The sequence below is a fragment of the Mastacembelus armatus genome, chromosome 4, assembly GCF_900324485.2.
Source record: "Mastacembelus armatus chromosome 4, fMasArm1.2, whole genome shotgun sequence".
NCBI classification, from domain to species: domain Eukaryota; kingdom Metazoa; phylum Chordata; class Actinopteri; order Synbranchiformes; family Mastacembelidae; genus Mastacembelus; species Mastacembelus armatus.
In genome coordinates, this window is record NC_046636.1 from 4,770,350 (window position 1) to 4,791,927 (window position 21,578).

A 21,578-nucleotide genomic window follows, 5' to 3' on the forward strand; every position below is an offset into this window, starting at 1 on the left:
GAGTTGAAGATGCGTTTCCCTGTGATATAAAAGCCTCAGAACATCAAAGCCCTCGTATGAATGTAGCTGCGTGTGTGTATGTGCATTTCTCTGTATGCAACTGTACCATTAATGTGCCTTGTGTTGTTTGAGTCAGTGCATATTTGCTTATATGTGTGTCTGCGTTAAAGAGTATCTATGAGTGAATGAGTGTATGTTCGTGTTTGAGAGCTGTGCGGCCTGAGTGGGCAGCCTCCGACCAGCTCAGCAACACTCTGTTACCATGGAAACTAATGAGTGGAGCAAGGAAGAGAGGAATTTCATCCATCCACCTATCCATCCATCTATCTATATTTTAATTGAACTCAGTAACCTGCTGTTTTCTCATATTAATATGGAAGACTTTAAATTGGATAATAGTTTATTACAAATTAGAAACTGATACTACAGTACTGGCACAGTTCTAAGATGACATTGTTTTCTGGAACTGAGTTTTTGAAAAGTCAGACTTTCGTATTTAAACAATTATATCTTTTGATGAATGTTGAATTATGAGGTGTTTGTAGTTTTAATGTCACAATAACAAGTGTTTTCAGGTACATTTATAGTGAGTTAGGTAGGGTAGGGTTAAGATTCCTTTATTGACATATAAAGCTCTACATGGTCTTATTCCTGAATACGTTTCTGAATTGCTCTCCTTTATTCTGGTTTTAAGGCCTTTAAGGCTTTCTGATAAATTATTATTACGGTTTTGGTGATCGGGATTTTGCTACAGCTGCCCAACTCTCTGGAACTCTCTCCCACTTTATATAAAGTCCTTGCCCCATCTATCTAATATTTATCTAACATCTAAACATTATTAACATGTCTTCTTAATAATATGTGCTATATAAATGAAATTAGTTCATTGTACATTACATCGATAGGTCAGTAGCATATTATTTAAGATGGAGTTTAGAATAATGTTTGCTTCGGTTGCTTTCATGCTCTTTTAATAAGCTTTTTCCAAGGAAGTAACATACTGTGAATCAGAGCTGAGCTGAAAACAGTGTGCTTAGTCACCAGTGAGAAGCGCCACTGTTACCATCAGTGACAGCAGTGATTCATATCCCTACTCAGTTCTCTATGAAAATGTATTGAAAAGATTTGTTCGTACATGTACTGAACATATCTCAACGCCACCAAAGGATGGCCCTCATGGAGGAGAGGGATGTGATATTGGTTAAAATGCAGATAACTGCATATTTTCAGACAGAATCTTCAGGAAGGCATTCATAGCATTGCACTCGGTTATTTACATGAAAAGTAAAAGAAATAGGTGAATAACAAATGAAAAAAGTGAGAGTAATTAGAAAGTGTTTAATTCATAAACAGCCTGATAATTGGGATTGTTCCTATAAGCTTGGTTGTTCTCATTGTTCTTCCAATAATCATAAAACTGTCTCAGAACATGTTTGTGATGTTCAAGGGTCAATATTCAAGCAGCAGGTCATCTCAGGAAATACAAAAGTGTCTTGGATTATAAACTATAACTGCTGCATAAAAAAACAGAGTTATTACAAAAAACTAACTGCAACCTAAATTTTAGATAATAAATGATCAGATAAAAATATCAATTTGGGATTTTTTCTTTCTTTTGTACTTCTTCATATGTCATTTTACAGGTTCTATTGTTCAGTATGGCTGGGAGAGTGTCTAAACAGCAGTTGGAAGATACTGAATATATAAACAGGTTTTAATCCCTACAGTGTGGGCAATATACACACACATAACTGGCCACTAATCTGTCATAGCGACGCATTAACATACAAACTAATAAGTGTGTTCAAGCTGAATAAAGCTCTCCAAACTATCATCCACATCACTCGTGACTGTGCATACAAATCACGCACGTCTTTTCAGCTCCATGTTCAGAAGCTGCGTTTGTAGCCTGCTGTTAAACCCTACTCCACACATACAAGCACTTTAAACACATCAGTAAGGAAGCAACTGTGTTACGAACTTAGCTGCTCAACTTGATCACACATATTTTCTTTCCACCTGCCCACACCTGTTGCCTTGTTTGTGCTGAACAACTGAACAAAACTCCATTAACTTTCTGACCGACAACAGCCCACGCTGCTTCATAGCCCTTCTCGCATTTGCTGTTAAAACGCCAACAACCGAAACCACCGCTAAGGGCCTTTGTTGCAGTTATTTTGTAAAATATGTATTGAGCTTTTATTGTTCAAATAAATACATGTCTCCAGGACATATCACTGAATTTAGTGATCAAAATATCAATGACTAGAAAAAGTGGTAAAGAAAAATAATAACATGGACTATGTTGCATGTTCTGGTAAGCAAATAATAAGTTCTATTTATTGTGTTTATGAAAATTGTTGTGTGCATTCTTCAGACCTATCCTCCACAGTAAAACCTTAATAAAGACAACTTTTAGATATTTTGAAATCCGCATTATTATTTTGCATCCACAGAGCATAAAACTAAATAGTGACTTCTTTATCAAAAAGATGTTGTGCCAGTAGTTTTAGATATAACTGTGTAACCTGTATGTGTTGTGTAGATAATTATCTAATACTCTTACGTCCTCCAAATCCACATAGATTATTTAATACAGTAAATACTGAATGGAGCAGACAGCAGATGCTTTTCTGAAAGATCACTGGCAACTACAATAGATGGGCTGCCAGAGCAGACTGTCCTCCTCTTTTTTTTACCTCATGTCCTTCCTCTAATCCTCTTCGCTTACCAACCCCATGTTTTTCCTCTTTCTCACTCCAAGTTACAGCATGTTTAACAAAATTTCATGCAGACAAGTATGTTGTTTAACTTATTTCACTATATACATAGAATTATATGAAACATGCTTGAACTTAATAGGATAATTATATATTCTATGTATTTTCCAATCTTGGAATCATCCTATCCATTTTGAGGGACTTGTTAGTTTGCACAATATTGAATTTTGATACATTTACTTCTATTTTGTATACATGACACTAATGTATGGTCTATCCATCCTGAAAAGACAGAATGTGTTTAAGTTATACCTTCCTGAGGTTTCTCCCTATTCTTAATATTTTGTGGAATATTTTTTAATTCAATTCAAGCACACTAAGGATAGAGATTATCGCATGTTATATTGATCGTAAAGCCCTTTATGACATTTCTGATTCCGAGCTATATAAATAAAACTGACCTGAGCTACTTAATCTATGTGTTAAATTTCAGACATATGTAATGCTGTCCACCTAAACTGGCCTATTCATGGAAAAACAGCAGGCGGTAGCCACTGTCAGCCCCTAACCGCCCCATCTAATTGGGTAATGATTGGGAAGTCTCTCCTTCTATCTCTTAAATGCACACACACTCACAAACAACAACACACAAATTCCAGTGGCTGCTCAGCATTTAAACAGAAGCAATCAGGTCATTCAAAGAGACAGAAAGACAACAAAGGAAACACAAGACATCACACACATTAGTGGTGTGTACTAGCTGGCTACCATCAACAACTGGAGGGCCTGAAGGGCCTCAGTCAGAGCCCACTCTCCTCTGTGGATGAGTGTGTATGAGTGTATGTGTGTCCATCGGCATCCTGTGTGTGTGGGTGGACAGTGAATCTGAGTTCTCATGTTGGGCAGAACATATCTGCATATTCATAACCAAACACCTATGCATTCAAGTTTGTGCACACATAGAAACAGAAACACACAGGTGAACAAATTCACAAGTAAACAGTATCAAAAATGATAATGGCATCGTGCTGAGGGGACCTGCAGGAGGCAGAAAGCACAGCGAAAAGGACGAGGTAGATAGAGCGAGTTAAGACACAATGACAGACTGGAAGGAGAGAGAGAGAGGAAGAGAATGAGTGGTAGGCAGGAGACTGTGTGGGTTGACTTTTTCTCTCTCTGGTGCTATGGTAACCTACAGGAGAGGAGAGGAGAGGAGAGGAGAGGAGAGGAGAGGAGAGGAGAGGAGAGGAGAGGAGAGGAGAGGAGAGGAGAGGAGAGGAGAGGAGGGGAGGGGAGGGGAGAGGAGAGGAGAGGAGAGGAGAGGAGAGGAGAGGAGAGGAGAGGAGAGGAGAGGAGAGGAGAGGAGGGGAGAGGAGAGGAGAGGAGAGGAGAGGAGAGGAGAGGAGAGGATACAAAAGAGGTGGCGAGGACACAAGAGAGGAGACAGGAGAGGACAGAGGACATGAAAATTTTGGTACTGACCTTCATGTTCACCTCAGGATGAATTCTAATTGCTAACAAATTTTTTATGAAGCATATTCATCAGGTCAAAATTTGAATTTGTCCAATACTTTGATTTATGTCCAAACACCTAGAAAACTAATGTCATTTCCATCAGCCTCAGCTGTTCTTTGTTTAATGATTATTAGCAAATGTTACAATGCTAATAGGCTAACATGGTTTACATTATAACTGTTTAGCATTACGCTGTTAGCATTTAGCACAAAGCCCTCCTGTCCCTCAATACAGCCTTACACAGATGCTATTTGTCTTGTTCAGTCACACAAGATTCTTCCTCTAATAGCATATTTAATGTTTTCATAATGGAAAAATTAATCATGAACAACACTGGAAGATAAAAGGCTTGATGTTTTATGATTTATCATGATGATCAGTCATTTGCAGTTATTCCATTCTGTCATTAAACTGTAGTCATTATAAGTGGGTTTTGTGTTTTTAGTTGGCAGATGATATTAGCTGCAGAGGCACACATGTCAGGTGGATTGCCTCCCCTGCAGCTATATTTTTAGCTCTTCAGTGAAGTGTTTTGATGGCTTGTCCTGATCTAAAGTGTACTGATTCGTAACAGAAGCAACAGTTAACTGATCATAATAACACACACACACACACATGCACACACACGCACACACACAAATAGTTGTAAGGCACTGAAGCAAAAGAATGGGCCCATTGGTATATTTAACTTCCCTTTTCAATTAAAATAACAATATTTTATTGTAGTTTATGAGCCTGTTTCTCTAATGGTAGGCAGTTAAAAAAAATAGACCAATACAATGTAATGAGGATGCATTAGGATATAATGTAACTACCAATATCTTTGAAAATGTCAGGAGAAATGTATTTTATATATTTTATTTATATTAGAACTTGTACAGTGCAGTAGTAGTATCTGTAGTAATGCTGCATCTCTTAGTGGTTATTTCATCAATTTTTCCAAGAACAAATGTTGCCTATTGCTTCATACAGATACTCTGGTCCTGGGAAATCTTGACCTCTGTCTGGTAGTCTCATTCAATATTCCCTCCATGATAACAACTATCTATCACCTTCTGACTGTGGTCAGGTTTGCAAGGGGCTTTTCAATCTATGACCTCTGGCCTGTAGGGGAAAGATAGGCATACTGTCCTTATTATATTTTTATATATGTAAGATGAAAGCAGAAGAAACAAAATGTTTGTTGCCTATGCCTACAATAGCACAATAAACACAATTCTGGTGGAAACACGTACCAAAATGATCCTGTAGTAAAAAAAAAAAGACAAGCTGATCTTTGCACAGAAGACAAACAGGAGAGAGAAAAGCATCGGTGAGGGCCTAAGGGATGACTGCAAGCTAGAATGATTGTATGCATTTCAGATCCATTGAAAATGAATCAAGAAGTGATAGTAAAAAACATTTCTGTGAAATGAAAAAAGACTTCTCTAACATAGATTCTCAGTGTTGTGAATGCTCTGACTCCATACTGAAGGTTTAATCTGACACATGCTGGTTATCTAAAGCTGTAGGACAACCAGAGACACTGATTATGGGCTGTTGTCAGTTAATCACAGATCAACATGCTTCACATTCAATAATGGACACTGTTTAAAGCTCATTATTTGTGAGTCAGTCTGTTATAATTAAAGTCTCCACAGCTGTGTCACCATTTGATTTGAAAGATTTGAAATTATCACTATTACTATCTATTACCATATTAAATGCACATACTTAGTTGCCATTAATGTGCCACAAAAAATCTGTGGATACCTGGTAATCTACATTTCTTTTATCTGCCCATCTCAGACCTTGTCCTCCTTTGTGTAACTCTTTCAGTCCTCTCACTGCACATTTCTCACAGTTTCATAATCCTGCTGAGAATGATGCAACCATACAGTAACTTTACAGACAGAAAAGACAACAAGCAAACACATATAGTGACACATGCGTACAGTTTTTCTGAAACCAGATTTAAACCAGAATAATTTCATCTACACTGACTTCATTCACAGACAACTTTCAAACTGAAGCATAGTAAAGTCGAGAAGGTCATTTATTAATAATTACTGCTGAAAGCACTGTAACTGTAAGCAGTGGTGGAAGAAGTATAGTACAGTACAGTACAATTATAGCACTGGAAAAAATTATCAGCAAGTAGTATCAAAGGTAAAGTACGCATCCTCCAATACCATATAATTCTACCTGACACACACAGATTTTTAAGTAAAGGTTTAGTGATTCATCACAGTATAAAAGTGTTTTTGCAAGTGCCCCAAAATGATGTCTCAAAGTGCTCTAATAGCTGCACGAACAAAAGAAGTCAGGCCATGCTGTTTAGGAGCAACCAGGTCCACGGAATGAGGAGGTCACTAGAAATAACAAAGTACCCAAATCAAACTCCCCTCAGGTAAATATTGCAAATAGTAGGAAATGCTGCAGACTATTGACACAGGTCAGCATGCCCCCAGCTGATGCTCCACAACTAAATGTTACCAGGCAACAGATACAGTTGCATCCTTAGAGTTTTGGATGATATTGTTTGGAAACTACATTTGTTTGTAGGGTGTTAAAACGGAACCCCATGGTGTTATATGAATGTGATACACTTAGGGCCACAGGGGTGTCATTGTGAACAGATCGCCCATCAGAAAGGCTGTGTAACCTTGAAACCAGACAGGATCATCGTCTGGATACAAATACATGCACACAGAAACAATTCACAGCACATATCCAGGAATCTGCCTATGAGAAAGAATCCTTGCCTCTATCAAACATCAGTTTAACTTCTTCAACTCTAGATTTTGATAGTCACAGACAGTATTTTCTGTATCTTCACGATTAAAATGACAATGCTTTGTTTTTATTGGCTAAATAAAAATATTCTAGATGTCTTGTGCAAGCAACTCCCAATGATGGCTCTCTCCAGAGTGGGGCCTAAATAATGTGTCAGCTCAGCGTCACCCAACACCAGCTACACCTCTTATGTGACTCACTCAATTTCATTGCTCTAAATGTCACAGGAACATAGACGACTAACTCACAGCCAGATAAATTTCAAGTTATACCCAGAATCTGTGGTTTTCACAGTAAAGCTGTTGTTTAGCATGAAAATTCAGACATATTTGCTTGGGATCTTAAATAAAAAGCACTGGGAAATGGATCAACAAAAAACTCAAGTTTATAAAACTGCAGTCACCAGTGAATAAAATAGAGTTAGAAAATACATCAAAGACTACTCACATAAAGGTCTAAATGACACCTGGAAGTCCACACATCAGAAAATAGCCTCTAAGATGAGTGGCAAGACATTTTCAAGACTATAATATAAAGTTAGGTTGCGTTTGACCTAAAAAAGAAGAAGTCTTTCCACAAAAATAACATTTGGTCTTAGAAGTTTTGCAAATAGCAAATAGAGTCCATGCTGTAAAACTGACTGAAAGACAGACAGCATGGACTGACTGAAAGACAGTCCATGCTGTAAAACTTAATCTTACAAACCTAAGAGCAGACTATAAAAGTAACATTTAATATTTAATTATCATTTTTGTCCATATTCATTATATAATTAGAACCAGCTATTTTTGCCCATTGTGAAACTAGCCTAGTAATTAATAAATAATCAGCAGCCAATTTTAGGAAATTATGAGGAAACATTCCAGGAAATAATCTGAAAAATACAGGATCTGTCAAAGTGTTACCAAATATTTCAGTATATTTTCCAGTGTAATTTGGCATTATATTTTCACCTCCTACTGATACACTGTCACTTAGACACTGTCATTCTGTGACTGTACAAGCTTTGCAGAAACATGGTTGAGTTTAGCCAAGCCTGTACCTGTCCGCCTCAACTAGTAGAGATCTGAGGTTCATCAGGGCTCAGGCTATAATCAGGACTGATGATGTATCTCTGAGCTGTGGGGCAGCCCAGTGAATCTGTGGGTTAAAGTGAGAGCCATTTATTGATACTGTAGGCTAAAATGTGGTTCCTGGTTCCTGGACTGTCTAGTCCTCCCTTTCCCTCTCTCTGTCGTTTTCCCTGCCACTGTTCCGCATACACTCTAATGAAGCAGAAACAAATCCCAAAGCTTGAAATCTGCAGAGAGCTCTGAAGATTAGATGTTCCTCCTACGCAGGCAGGCAGACAGGCAGTAGCTCTACAGACCCAAATACCTCCAACTGTAGCTACTGTAGCATTTTGGAATATCTTGATTAACTTTCTCTGCAGCAGCGTCCATCTGAGCTGTTAGCTGAAAGATTTACCTGCAGTGAGGATCTGCAGAGACAGTGGACTGTTCTCAGATCTGAAGTAACAAACAGATGACAGCTTCATGAGTTATACCATGTGCGGTATTACTATAGGTAGTCTATGACCTGTTTGCAAAACCTGCCAGCCTGCCATGTTAGTGCTAGCTGTGCTCCAGTTATCAAGACGGAGCATAGTTTTTATGAGTTAACATCAAGATGGTTGGAATCAAAATGTCTCCATTCAGTAGAAGTAGTACGCTGTCATAGGCAGAGGAAGCAGAACATTAAGCAAATCAATTTAATATATTAACTATTGGTTTGTATATAAAGTCAAATATGAGATTTGAGATTTACAGTTATTTTTATTATTTTTATTTCCAGTATTAAGGTAGTTTCTTGTTTCTGTTAACTGATTTTAAGTACAATTATTTTAGAAATACCAAGGTTCCCTAGAACACGTTTTGGACTACACTCCAACTAAAACAGTTTGGTCTAAGCCTAGACAAACTTTCACATTTCTGTTGTTTTTTCTGGAAAGTGTGTACTCCATCAGATAAACACTTTTTTGTTAAGCATGTAGATTTTTGCCTTAATAACACCTTTTGTCTAAAAAATATTGAAATTAAAACATATGTAATCTGTCACCAAGGACAGCACAGTACAAAAATAAGTTATAGCTATAGTTTATATGTGTTGAAAAATCTGAGCAGGATCAATTGCCTTGGGAACCTTATGCTTCAGACATAGAACCAGATGACTTGTTAAAGCAGATTTCAATTAACAGTTTCTGTATGATTTATTATTTAGCAAGGCTGTTAATTAAAAGATTCCAGTGCACCAGGGCAAAGAGGCTTCCAATAAATAGACCCTGAATATCATATTATGATAAAATGATAAAAAACTACACAGTAATAGAGTATGATGGAGTGCCTTGAGTGCTAAAATGCCACTGAATCTAATCTGTAGATATTGGTACTAGGGGAAACTGTCTCTGATCACTGTGCTCCAACCCGCATCTCATCTCAAACCCAACAAGAGGAAAAAAGCTATGAAAGTGGAAAAAAGATGCCATCTAGATGAAAGTTTTCACACCTCATCTAAAACAGCCTAAAAGTGCCTGTGATGCCTGCAGGTGGTCAGGCAGAGGACATTTGGCAGGGAAGCTGCTAAGCAGAAAAAAAAATCCCACATAGTGGAGAGCTTAGTGTGGAGGGCACAAGGGAACCAGCTGTTGCCTGACCCAAAGTTACTAATGGGAGACTGATAATGGAGATTTTAGGGAATCCTGGTGGCAAAGAGGCCTGGAATGTATGCCATGCAGTTAGTGCTACTCGAACACATAACCTGTGTCTCATTGTCTTTTTATGATAATTGCAAATAAAACATGAAGGATCAAATTTTACTTGCTAACTCACACATCTGTCCATACCAGTGATGTGTGTTTAACCACAAACTGAGATCAGGGTGCTACACAGAAATATATGCAAGCAGATATGTGGATTCCTTTATGCACGAAATTTCCCTTCAAGTTGTGACTACCCCATGAGAGCCAGCTTCTCTGTCTTCTAGGTTATGATAGAAAACAGACCATGCCTCTTTTTCTGGACTAGTGGGACAGCATGATGCTGCACAGCCCTGATCGGGAGTATAGATGGAGCGTTATGTAATTAATACTCCTCCTCCTATGCAGATACAGTAGACAAGCCTAGAAATTCTGGCCTCAGCTTTAACTATAATCCTGAAATGACTGGTACAGCTCTAATATATAGCAGCTTTTTGATCACTGATACATTAGCATATAGACCAGTGGCTCTTGACTCAGCTAAAGCCTTTGCATAACTGATACTGTAAAACCGGCATTCACTGTAATGAAGGTTTCATACAGTAACACCAAACCCCCTTCTACAGTCACGCAGCATACAGACAAGCTGTGTCTCACACACAAACATAACAGCCTGCAGGACTCTGTTTACCTGTTAGCTCATAATTCAGTGTTGGCAAAGCAAAGAGACAAACAAAAGTAGTGTGTGTGAGGATTCTCTTACCAACAAATCCTGCTTCTTCAGGAATCCTTCCTTTCTTCTCCCCTTCAGCTGGCTTCTTCCAGCGCTCCAGTTTTCATCTTTCCAGACAAGAGATCAGGATGAAGAGAGCAAATGACTTTCAATTATTAGCATTCCTCTTGCTCTTGTGTTTTCTCTCTGTCTCTCCTCTCTTCCAGATTTCTCCACAGTCTCCAGGGGAGAAGCAAGAGCATCAGTGATAACACTGCCTCGCGCTCCGCTGCAGGAGGCTAGATGTCAGTCACACAGGTAACCTAGGGAACCACTGGGCCCGCCTCCCCAACCAACGCTGATTGGTCAGCTGATGGAGAACCAGAAGTCACAAGTCCTCGCAGATCCACAGATGGGTACCAAGAGCTGTGGTGGGATCATGTACAGAGCCAAACAAACAGTAGAGGATTGCAGTATTTGTGAACTCTTTCTCTCCCATTGGTCTCTCTCTCTCTCTCTCTCTCTCTCTCTCTCTCTCTCTCTCTCTCTCTCTCTCTCTCTTTCTCTCTCTCTCTCTGACTTCAGTGCATGCTGCTTTATTTTACAGTTGCTTAGCAACAATCTGGCATGTGTGAGTGTGAGATGCAGAGCAGGAGGAAAGATGTGGGAGCGAGAAAGGAGTTCAAGTCCTCAACACACTCTGTCTCCGTCTATGGTATAGCTGATGTTGAATATTCTCAGAAGCAGCAGTCTGTGTCTGTTGTAGAGGCTGTTGGTGATTTAGAGCAGCCTTGTTAAAGGACAAGCTCACAGTTTTTCACCTGTCTTAAAACAACAATTAGGTGTCCAAATAGACATTAAAACAGGTTTTGTTTGCTGTAATCCAGTCTCATGTTATATAGAGTGATAAAGAAACAAAAAGGCTGCACTGTACATATTACAAAGTTTATCTATTTGCTTAGTTTGCTTAGAGTTTGTCAAATAAAGTTGATATCATCTGTTGTTAGTAATACATTTTCTCTTTGTGTTATTATCCCTCTCTTCCTGCTCAACATAATTGTGAATCTGTCCTCAAAATACAAACTACATTGCCCAGTGCACCTTAGATTTTAAGGTATCATTGCAGAGAAAGCAGCACTCACTACATCCTTTTGAGGCAAGTTTAGATGTGAACTGAAAGCAATGCATCATTTCATGAAAGTCAAATAACACATTTAATGCACCGGTAACTGAAAGACAAATACCACAGTTTGGGTTTTTGCTATTGAAATAAAGACTTCTTTAACATGACAATCACATCGCAAAAGTAAAAGCAGGGGTTTCAACATCACAACCAGCATCTGCTGGCAATGATGATGTTTGAGATAAAAATGTTATCTTTATTTATAGTGCATGAATTCTTTACCCAGGATGTCAATAGTCTTGTAAGTCTATAGTCAAAGGTGCTAATCCAAGCACGTGTATTTTTTGGCTATGAAACACATGACAGCTTGAAATGTGCTTTAACACATTTGTTGTTTGTTTCTTGGATTCACAGCAGTTACAGAGACATGAGAAACATTCAGACGACTACTGCAACAAGATCCACATCTGTCTATCATCAACTCAGTCAAACTTTACACAAATTGGTTAGTGTATGTTAGAGCCCCATCTCAGCTCTTTATCAGACCCTATCCTGACCTGATAACTGCACTGACATTTTACAGACCCAAGGCTCCTCTGTAGTTTAAGGTCTGGAGAGAATTAAGAAGGTATACTGTATGCAGAGTATTAAGAAGTACAGCTGGAGACACAGATTTGTTGTTACTGCAGCCCTGAAGCTGCCACAACCTTCAGTGTTAATAGTAAAGCTGACTGTACACATATCTGCCAGCAGGGGGCACTATTTCCACTGATTCATTATAGTGTGTGTGGGATAGCATTAAAAAAACAAACAAAATCATGTTTTGGTGCTTATTACAGTATTTTAGTCAAACAGACCATTAGACTTTTACAGACCTATACTGTATATGTATACTGACTCAATTTGGACGATCCTGCCAAACAAAAGCTGAAGGACTGAAGGCAGACACACACTTAAAACTGAACTATGTTTGTAGATGAAAATATGAACCTGCAAGCAGATTTAGGTTTGCCCTCTAGATTTAAAAACAAATAAGAAAAGCCTGTAAGAAGCAGCCAGATGTGGGATCCTCTTATAGGAACTTACCTGATAGTAATAATAATAATAATAATAATACATTTTATTTCATGGTCACCTTACAGAGAGAAAAAGGAAGCATACAGCATGAAATACATAGAGTGCATTAAAACAACAATAACAACAATGCATAAACAGAGGGCCAGAATGTAAAGGCAAAAGTGCAGAGCATCCAGGAAGTGGGCGATGTACAGCAAAAGCAAATTGAAACACAGAAACCCAGATGACAGAACAACAAATATGAAACAATATGAGACAATATGAAATAGGCAGAGGGTGGTAGAACATCACGGGCTGCTTTGAGAAGTTAAGTGAGTTAGGTGGAAAACGCTATACGGAACAGATACGTTTTGAGTGATGATTTAAAAGTTGATAAGTCCGGAGACGACCGGATGCGATGAGGGAGAATGTTCCAAAGGCGGGGCGCAGTGTGGCTGAAGGATCTAGCGCCCATGGTGGCCAGGCGCACTGTAGGGGTGCAGAGGAGAGTGGAACTGGAGGAGCGGAGAGTACTAGGCGGAGAATAGATATGAAGTAGATCAGTGATGTATGGTGGGGCAATAGAGTGGAGGGCTTTGTAGGTGAGAAGGAGGATTTTATAGTTTATACGGAAGGACACAGGGAGCCAGTGAAGTTCTTTAAGGACAGGGGTGATATGATGTGAGGATGGAGTTCTGGTGATGATTCGGGCAGCAGAGTTCTGGACAAGTTGAAGTTTATGAAGTGAGTGGAGAAACTTCCCTTGTAGAGTCCATCCATCTATTATCTATACCTGTTATCCCAGCTCTCTTTGGCAGGGGTACACCCTGGACAGGTCACCAGTCCATCACAGGGTCACATAGAGACAAACAACCACACACACTCACACTCACTCCTATGGGCAATTTAGAATCACCCTTGTAGAGTCCTGAACATAAATTCCACATAGCCACATTTATTATATATACACAGTTCACTATGTGATACTGAATACCTCAGAGAATTGAGATGAAACAAATAAAAAGGGTATTGGCTGAACATTTCAACATGGTCAAGATAATACAATGTTTATGACTTATATCTGCTGAGTTTTATCATGGAGGCTTTATTGTTTTTTTGTCATTAAAGTCAGATTTGAGTTTGAGTTGTAAGAGTGAATATACTCACAGAGATCCAGCCTTTTTCTGATATTAATTCAAAGTCAGACCTCCACTAAACAGCTGCAGTCAGCCTCTCAGACTGCTCATTCGAGGGTGAGAAAACATAACAAAGTCTGAAAATTAACAAAAGGCATGTTATGAATATTCGGATAGACAGAAGAAAACATATGGGCTGTGTTAGCTTAATGTGAATGGAGCAGAATAACTGAGCAACTGCATACAGCTGGATATGTACTGCACTCAGCTCATAACACATGGGATTGTTGTTAATCCTTGTAAATAGACATCTGAGTGAGCCCCCCTCATAAAGCTAGGAATTGGAGGACTACATTTCTGATGTGACAAAAACAGTTACAGTGGGTATCAGCACTCAATAATAAAGATAAATCCTCTGGTTTTATGTTTAGGATGGATGGAGATGGAATATGGTGACATGCACCATTAGTTCTTTAACAAAATCCAGAGTCTGACATCGTCTCCCGCTGCTGGTGTTGCATTTCGAATAATACATCACCTCACATTATTATTATTATTTTTTTAATAAAATCAGTTCAGCTCTGTTCTTTGGGTGCAGCCTAAAAACATGGCCTTTTGTTATTCATGTGTAACTAATGCTGCCATTGTTTTAAAAAGAAAAAAATGAAGTTGCATGGTTTTCACCTCATCCCTACAACAAAGTCTGTAGCATGGTGACAGTTACCAACAAACATGGGAGCCAGTTACTATGTAGTTAAGGAAAACACCAAACATGTTTTACAGGCTTTAAATTCACTGATGCTTCTACGTAATTTTGAATAATTCCTTAACAGGACTATATATAGAATCATCTTTGCAACTTTTTGGGACTTAATATTGTTGCGTTTACTTCATTTAAATGTGGCGCTCTAAGAGAAATCCACTGTATGGGTTGCTTTTAAAAAGCTAACCATATTTTATTCCACCTTCGTCCCAACATCTTTCTGCAGCTCTGTTTGGCTCACCAGCTTTGATAACAGATGGAGAAGGGGTTAATCTGTGGAGACTGTAACATGGTGTTTCACTCCACCAGCCTGCTCGAGAAACATAAAGCACTGTTCTGCATTGGGAGTGAGATTGGGAGCGAGATTGGGAGCATTCGGGTGCAAAGACACACCTCTGAAACTGTCATGAGAAACAATGCTGGAGGCATGGACCCTAAACAAATGAGAACCCCTGATCTTGTTCAGGTAAGTAAGTCAACAGGTTAAAAGGTTAGTAGTAAGTTACTGATGTGATTCTGCTCTGTAAGAAAACCATGAAAACAATTAACGTGATGTGAGGAACAATTCAATTATCTGCACTAACTGGACATTGTTACACACAAGTGATTTAGAGGCTGATTCTCATAATAGATGCACAAGAAACTTTATTTGTTAGGAGCCTTAAAATATTGACGTGAATTTACTGTAACTATGACAATTGTTGCTGTGGAAATAGCTTCTGGCAAGAGAAAGTAAAAACAAACTGACATGATTGTGCCCTTCTAGGACATTTTATACATATAGTAAATACATTATATTGTTTTGATTGCAAAAACTATTATATAATTCAATTTTACCTAGATTATTTAAAACCCTCACCTACAAACCTAAAAAATCTGTGACCCATGTATTTTGGATTAAAAAAAGAAAAACAAAACTATAAATACAATACGCTTCAGTCCAACTGCACCTTTAACTGTCAGAAAAAAATTACCATAAGGCTGATTCAACATATCTCTAACAAAATTAAATAATGGGAGCTCCAAAAGATTAGATTTATTTCAGGGCTGCAGTATTAAATTGCTTTTAGTTTATGGGTGTATCTGACAACCTGAAACTGACAGTTGTATGCTTGTGCAGTATCTCAGTGGCCAAAAAAATAGATGACATGAGTGAGTTCGGTTTTAGGACATTTTCTTTATCACACAAAAAATGCTTTTCTTGTGCATGAAGATAAGAAATCAGCCAAGGAACATCGGCAGGTGGAGGAGTGTTGACGCTGAGCCAAAGTCAGGAAGAACAGAAGACAAACCAATGGCCAGTCAGACAAACAGTGCTCTGCAAATTCTCACCGATGAGGTAAAACAACCACTGCACGAACCATCCATCCTACAACAGTACTACTCTGTCAACATGTGAAGCAGTTTCATCCAGCCATTGTTAATTCCCGCTGAGCCAATACTGCTTATAGTCCTCCTCTAAATTTTGCATTGTGGTGATCAACCTTCATGTGAACCTTACTGTGATAAACACTTCACTGCCGCATTTTGTAGGCATTTCATGGTCTTTGATTAAAATTTCCTATTTGAATATCATGAGTCAAAACACACCAGAAAAGCAATTTGAATAAATAAAAGCACATAAATATGTGCTTGCATGTATGGGTTATTTTATATAAGGGTTTAAAATATATTCAAATTCATGATTGGGTATAAATTATACTCTGGAATACAACATAATTTCTCTCTAATTTTCAGTTTCACAAGTTGAGGATGTCCATTGAACAAAATCTGCCAAACTGGTCAAAGGGAATCACAGATACAGAGGTGGATTCAGTTTTATTTCTTACACTCTACCCTTTTTTCTTTAGCCCCTTTCTTGGTAAGTTTCAAGAATACAAGGTGATATAAGTGCTCACATTTTTTTCTGTTTCATTAAACTCTTTATGAAAAGATTGTGTCATCAACCCATGGTGACAGAGTGAGTCACAGGTCAGTGAGTGAAGACTCAGGGAAAGAGTACTTTTTAATGACGCTGGATTTCTGGGTGACATAGATTAATCCTTTTGGTCCAGGGTTAACATTTAAGGTTTAAGATCCAGCGCTGTGCATAAATCTTTCCATTTATAAACATTATCTCTAGGTGAACAGGCATAAGCTGGGTCACAGTGAGAAACTGAAGCATATGAGGGAAATGGCAGCAGTCCATGAGCACCAACTGGCCCTGATACATGCTCACAACCAGCAGCTGGAGCAACAAAGAGATGGTGAGGGACAAACTCCGAGATGTGTTTAAGACCTTGCAGGCCAAGTATCTTTCATTTGGCCTTGTATCATATTCTATGCTGAGAATTTATCATTTTCAAATTCAATTAAAATCAATTTATTTGTATAGCACCAAATCACAATCATCTCAAGGCAGTTTACAGATAAACTCAACACATCCATTGGTTTAAGGTTAGGTTTAGGTTAAGATTAGGGTAAGGCTGCGGTAAGGCAAGTACTCATTATGGCTTAGGTTGGGGTAAGTCTCCAGTCAATGTAAAGTCCTCTTGTGTGTGTGTGTGTGTGTGTGTGTTAGAGTTGGCCCATCAGGTAAGTGTCCTGTCTGAGCAGAGCAGCACAACTCACCTGGAGATTCTGCTGATGGAGCTCAGAGAGCAGGAGCAGAGAAATGAGGAAACACTGCAACACCTTGCGGAACATCTCCAGACATTACAGTAAGTGTTTATGTGTAAGCATCAGTGTACACTAGATTAGATGTTTTATGAAAGCAAACAAAGCCATAGCCTGATGAGTAAAGGTAGTCATCTATGCCACATTTTTGACTTACACATCATTTATAAAAAGGGTGGTAGTAGTAGAGTTTAACTCTACTTTTTGTAAATATATTGCTCTTTGCATTCAGATCACCATCTCCATCAGATTATTTTCAAATATATTTTAATCTGCAAAATAACTATAGCTGTAAAATACACTTATTTTCTTTTAAAATGTAACGGAGAAAAACTCTCGCTGATGGATGACTCAAAGCAATAATTATGTATTTCATTATGCCTGGGTAGTTCCTTATTGTAGAATATACTGAGCTTCTTTATTGTGAATCACTGGGAAACTTTCCATATGTGCAACAATTTGATTTCATATAATTGATCCTCTCCCTGTTTTGTTTTCTTTTTAGCGAGCAACAGGTCTCTGCACCTGCCAATGAGACAGGTCCACACAAGAATGAAAAGATCTATCATCACAATTTGGAGCTCATTTCTGTAGATGGCCCTCTTTCTACACAAATTAGGTACATGCTGAAATTTTCAATAAATATACAATTAAGAGGGAAAATGCAGATTTCACTATTTGACTGATTACCAATAAGCACAATTAACATGTGACTGACTTTGTTGTAATGAGCTGCCACATACATGAGTGTGAATCAAGTTTCTTTGTTGCAGAGCCCTGCGACAGGCATACATGCAGTCAGGTGGGTCAGATCCATCTATTGTGGCACAGATGATTGACCTGCAGGCAGAAGCCCAAAGTCTGGAGAAGAATCAACCAACAGCCACCACCAAGGCCAAGAAGAAGAGTAAGAATCAGTGTGATTTGAAACACAGCTGTGCTCAGTGGAGACTTTTAGTTTAGGCTACAGGGATTGATTTTTCCAGCCTAAAAACTAATTTCCAAAACATACACACTCAATTTGGTGTATGAGCAACAAAAATAATGATTCAGATTTGGCCCAGAGACACATCAACGCTGTTGTCCCTGTGTCCAGAGATAAAGTCTCCTCGGAGGAGTCTGAGCTGGGAGCTGCTGGCTGTGGAGCAGGAGAACCAGAGACTGGAAGAGGAGATCCTCAGGATCCAGCTGGCCAGGGGCAGACACCATGACTATGAAGGTTGGACAGTCATCAGAATAAAGCACAAAGTTCGTATTTTTCTAACAAACCAATGTCATTTGTTCATCCCAAGGGAGACATGATCATCGTTCTCAAAATTCATGTCTTGAGATATTTTGCAGGATGAGTGGGAACTTTAACCTGCTGGTGGGACTCACCAAAGAAAATAATATTCATCCTCTGAGCAACATGGCTATCTAATTTCATGGGAACCCACCCAGTAGTTGTCTAGACGTTTTACTAAAAGCCAGAAATGCCAAACTGCTCATTGCAGGGGTCAACAAACACATTAAGATCGGCCAACCTGTGGAATTAGGACAAAGCTTTGACATTTAAGTCTAGGGCTAATTAAATACATGGAAGCTCCCAGATCTGTGTAAACTAAATACTGCACATTAGAAAACACACCTGGGTCAGTATAACAGCTACACAGATCTGCTGTCAATGGGGATATTTTTGTCACTTCTCCAGCAGCGTTGACAGCTGAGCTTGAGCTGATTCAAATGGATACCCTGCAGCAGATTACTGGTCTACAGGCAGAGATGGAGAAAAGCAAAGAAGCTCAGAAGCCCCGCAGACCTCATCCTCTACCTCCCCATCCATTCCCACGCCAGGCCAAGTCTCACATACATGCACCTCTGTCGCTGGTATACAGTTCACAATCTTTGAGACGTCTGGTTTTAATTTTGGGCAGCCATTTTGAGTCCCTAGGTCAATGACTGTTTAATATTTATTTACTTATAGTGTTTGTCATGCCTGAATAAAAATCTTTCAGCTCCCATTGAGGGCCTCCCCTTCTCCATTAGGAAGATGCATGATGGACCCCGTGGACTCTCTGGGCCCAGCCCCATATGATCCTGTGTCAGTTTGCCTACAACATCCACATTGTATATTTACAATACATTAAGCCATCCATTAACATGTCTGAATTCATACTTACACATCAAACCAATTAACATGGAGTTAATATCATCCTCTGGTGTTTCAGAGCTGGATTTGTAGTTTTCTTTGACCTGGTGACTGGAGTTGATGTCTCTCAGAAGGCGTTGCGTCTGGTGGCAGCTCTTTACTCAGACAGTCATGAAGTGGGAACGCTGACTCCGACGTCCCCTGTCCAATGTCTGACAGGAGCGTCCCCGCCTTATCTCCACAGCCTGGAAAACTATGCACTTTTGTCTGTCAAACTGCCTGTACTCAGGTAGGGGGCCCCACCTAGGGAGGAACAGTAATTCCACTGTAATTATCATCTACAGAAAAGAAGAAAAGATGACTGATTTAAAATTTCTCAAGAGCAAGCTAAATAGAGTTCAGAAAAAAAGTGAGCAGTACCTAAAATGTCTACAAGGGAAGGAGACACAGTTCTCAATAGGGAAAAAGTAAAAAAAAGTTAAAAAAATTAAAAAAAAAAAGCATCAAATCTCTGTGTCCAAAAATGACATGTTCATTCTCCTAAAAATGAACAGTTAATTGAATTGTTGTCACAATACAGTATAAATACAAACAGAGAGTAGGAAATCAACACACCATTATTTCAAGGAAGTATACACAAAGTAATTTCTGTTCCTGAAAAAAGGAGGTCAGGTTACAGAATATTGGAATGTAACTGTAGGTAATGTGTTACACTTTCTATAGGTAGGTACATAAATGTAATATTATCCTTCCTCTTCTGTAGGACCCATCCATCACCCTCCCTCTGCCTGGTGGTTGAGGTGCAGGCAGTAGGAGATCTGCATGTTTCTAACCTGGAGGACTTCAAACTGGTGTCCTGTGGCTGGACACAACTGGAACTATTCGATGAGTATAACCAGGTCTACCTGCATATTCAGTGACTTGTGATACTTCAGATACTGCTTTGGAAATTAGTTCAACACTATCCATAATTGGTGCTACTGTAATGCTCCAGTCTTCTGTTAACTGGACAGTTATACCTCATTTAGACTGGAATACCTGAGTAAAACTGGCCTCTAATTTGCAAACTGCAGTATTATCTGCAATTTTCACTTGGACAGTGATACTATGTTGTTTTCAGCTGAGATTTTAACCTTTTCTCTGTACTAACAGCTCCGTAGTGGCTACTGGAAGATGCCAGTGCGCAGTCTGCCTATTAGACCCACCTTAAGCCTTGTCCAGCTCAACACAATACCTCAGGTATAAAGACCTTCACAGTTCAGTTTACCTGATTTATCATGTTCAAATTCCTGTACAGTAGCAGTATCTTCATAATCAGCACTGCCCTTTATCTATGTGCATTTGAGATGTTTTAGTCACAGAGTGGCTTTATATGGGTTATATGGCATTTTTGAATATGAAGTAAACCATGGTAGCTGATTTTATGCCACTCTTGTGTTTCTGTAAACCTAAGGTTGGCAACATGGAGGTGTGCATACGTTTGGTCAACGGTCGAGATGGGGATGCGCAGTCTTTGGCGAAGCCTGATCCCACCTGCACCAGGCTCTACAAATATCCAGCTGTGGTAGTTTGTTTTAAAAAAATCAGTGAACTAGTATAAAGTTGAAGGCTTTCACAATAAAACCCCATAGTGCATTGAATTATTGGGTTAGCATATTTTCCTGTTTACTGGAAACAGTTGTAAGCTTGATTTTTTAAAATGTGGTGAGGGCATTGTACCTTCTGTCAACACAGGTGTCCTCTCTTCGTATGTAAATGTAGTTCTGCCAGGTTTGGTGCGAGAGCCCACAGGTGTAGATCGTCTTTCCTTGCTGCTGCCTTTCATTGAGCCAAAGGGACGGCCTCCACCCTCAGATGAAGCCAGTCAGAAATAAATAGGGAAAAAAAAAAAAAAAAAAAAATTCCCCAACAATTGCTATTCAGCTATCTTAACAGCTCATACGAACTTTTGATTACTCTGTGCAAGTGTAAATAAGGGCTCCCCTTTCTTTCAGTTGTATAACAGATGAATGTGTAGCAGCACATTAGAAAACAGGATGAGGATTTAACATTCAGTTCAAATTAAGACTACACTAATTGTATGTTCAATAAAATGTGAGAACCAAATGTCTGTGGAAATGTTTTCAAAAGTCTTATTTAGCCTACAGTGCAGCTATCCTTTAAAACCTTGGAAAAACTAGAAATGTAGTCAGTTTTATGATGAAACCACTGAATGTTGGCAGATTTACATTTGACAGTATCACCTGTGGCTTTGGCTGTAA

At 38.9% G+C, this 21,578-nt stretch overlaps 1 protein-coding gene across 1 annotated transcript; it reads left to right on the forward strand.

Annotated features, from left to right (window-relative positions):
• The first annotated feature begins 14,551 nt into the window (after positions 1–14,551).
• On the forward strand, positions 14,552–21,191 carry ccdc17 (coiled-coil domain containing 17). Its single transcript, XM_026322902.1, has 15 exons — positions 14,552–15,000; positions 15,748–15,873; positions 16,272–16,340; positions 16,657–16,780; positions 17,095–17,233; positions 17,695–17,808; positions 17,963–18,096; positions 18,286–18,408; positions 18,880–19,055; positions 19,184–19,269; positions 19,397–19,606; positions 20,081–20,216; positions 20,470–20,556; positions 20,771–20,881; positions 21,027–21,191. Exons 1-15 carry the CDS (start codon positions 14,791–14,793, stop codon positions 21,189–21,191), a joined length of 2,010 nt encoding a protein of 669 aa, XP_026178687.1. The 5' UTR covers positions 14,552–14,790.
• The last annotated feature ends 387 nt before the right edge of the window (positions 21,192–21,578 follow it).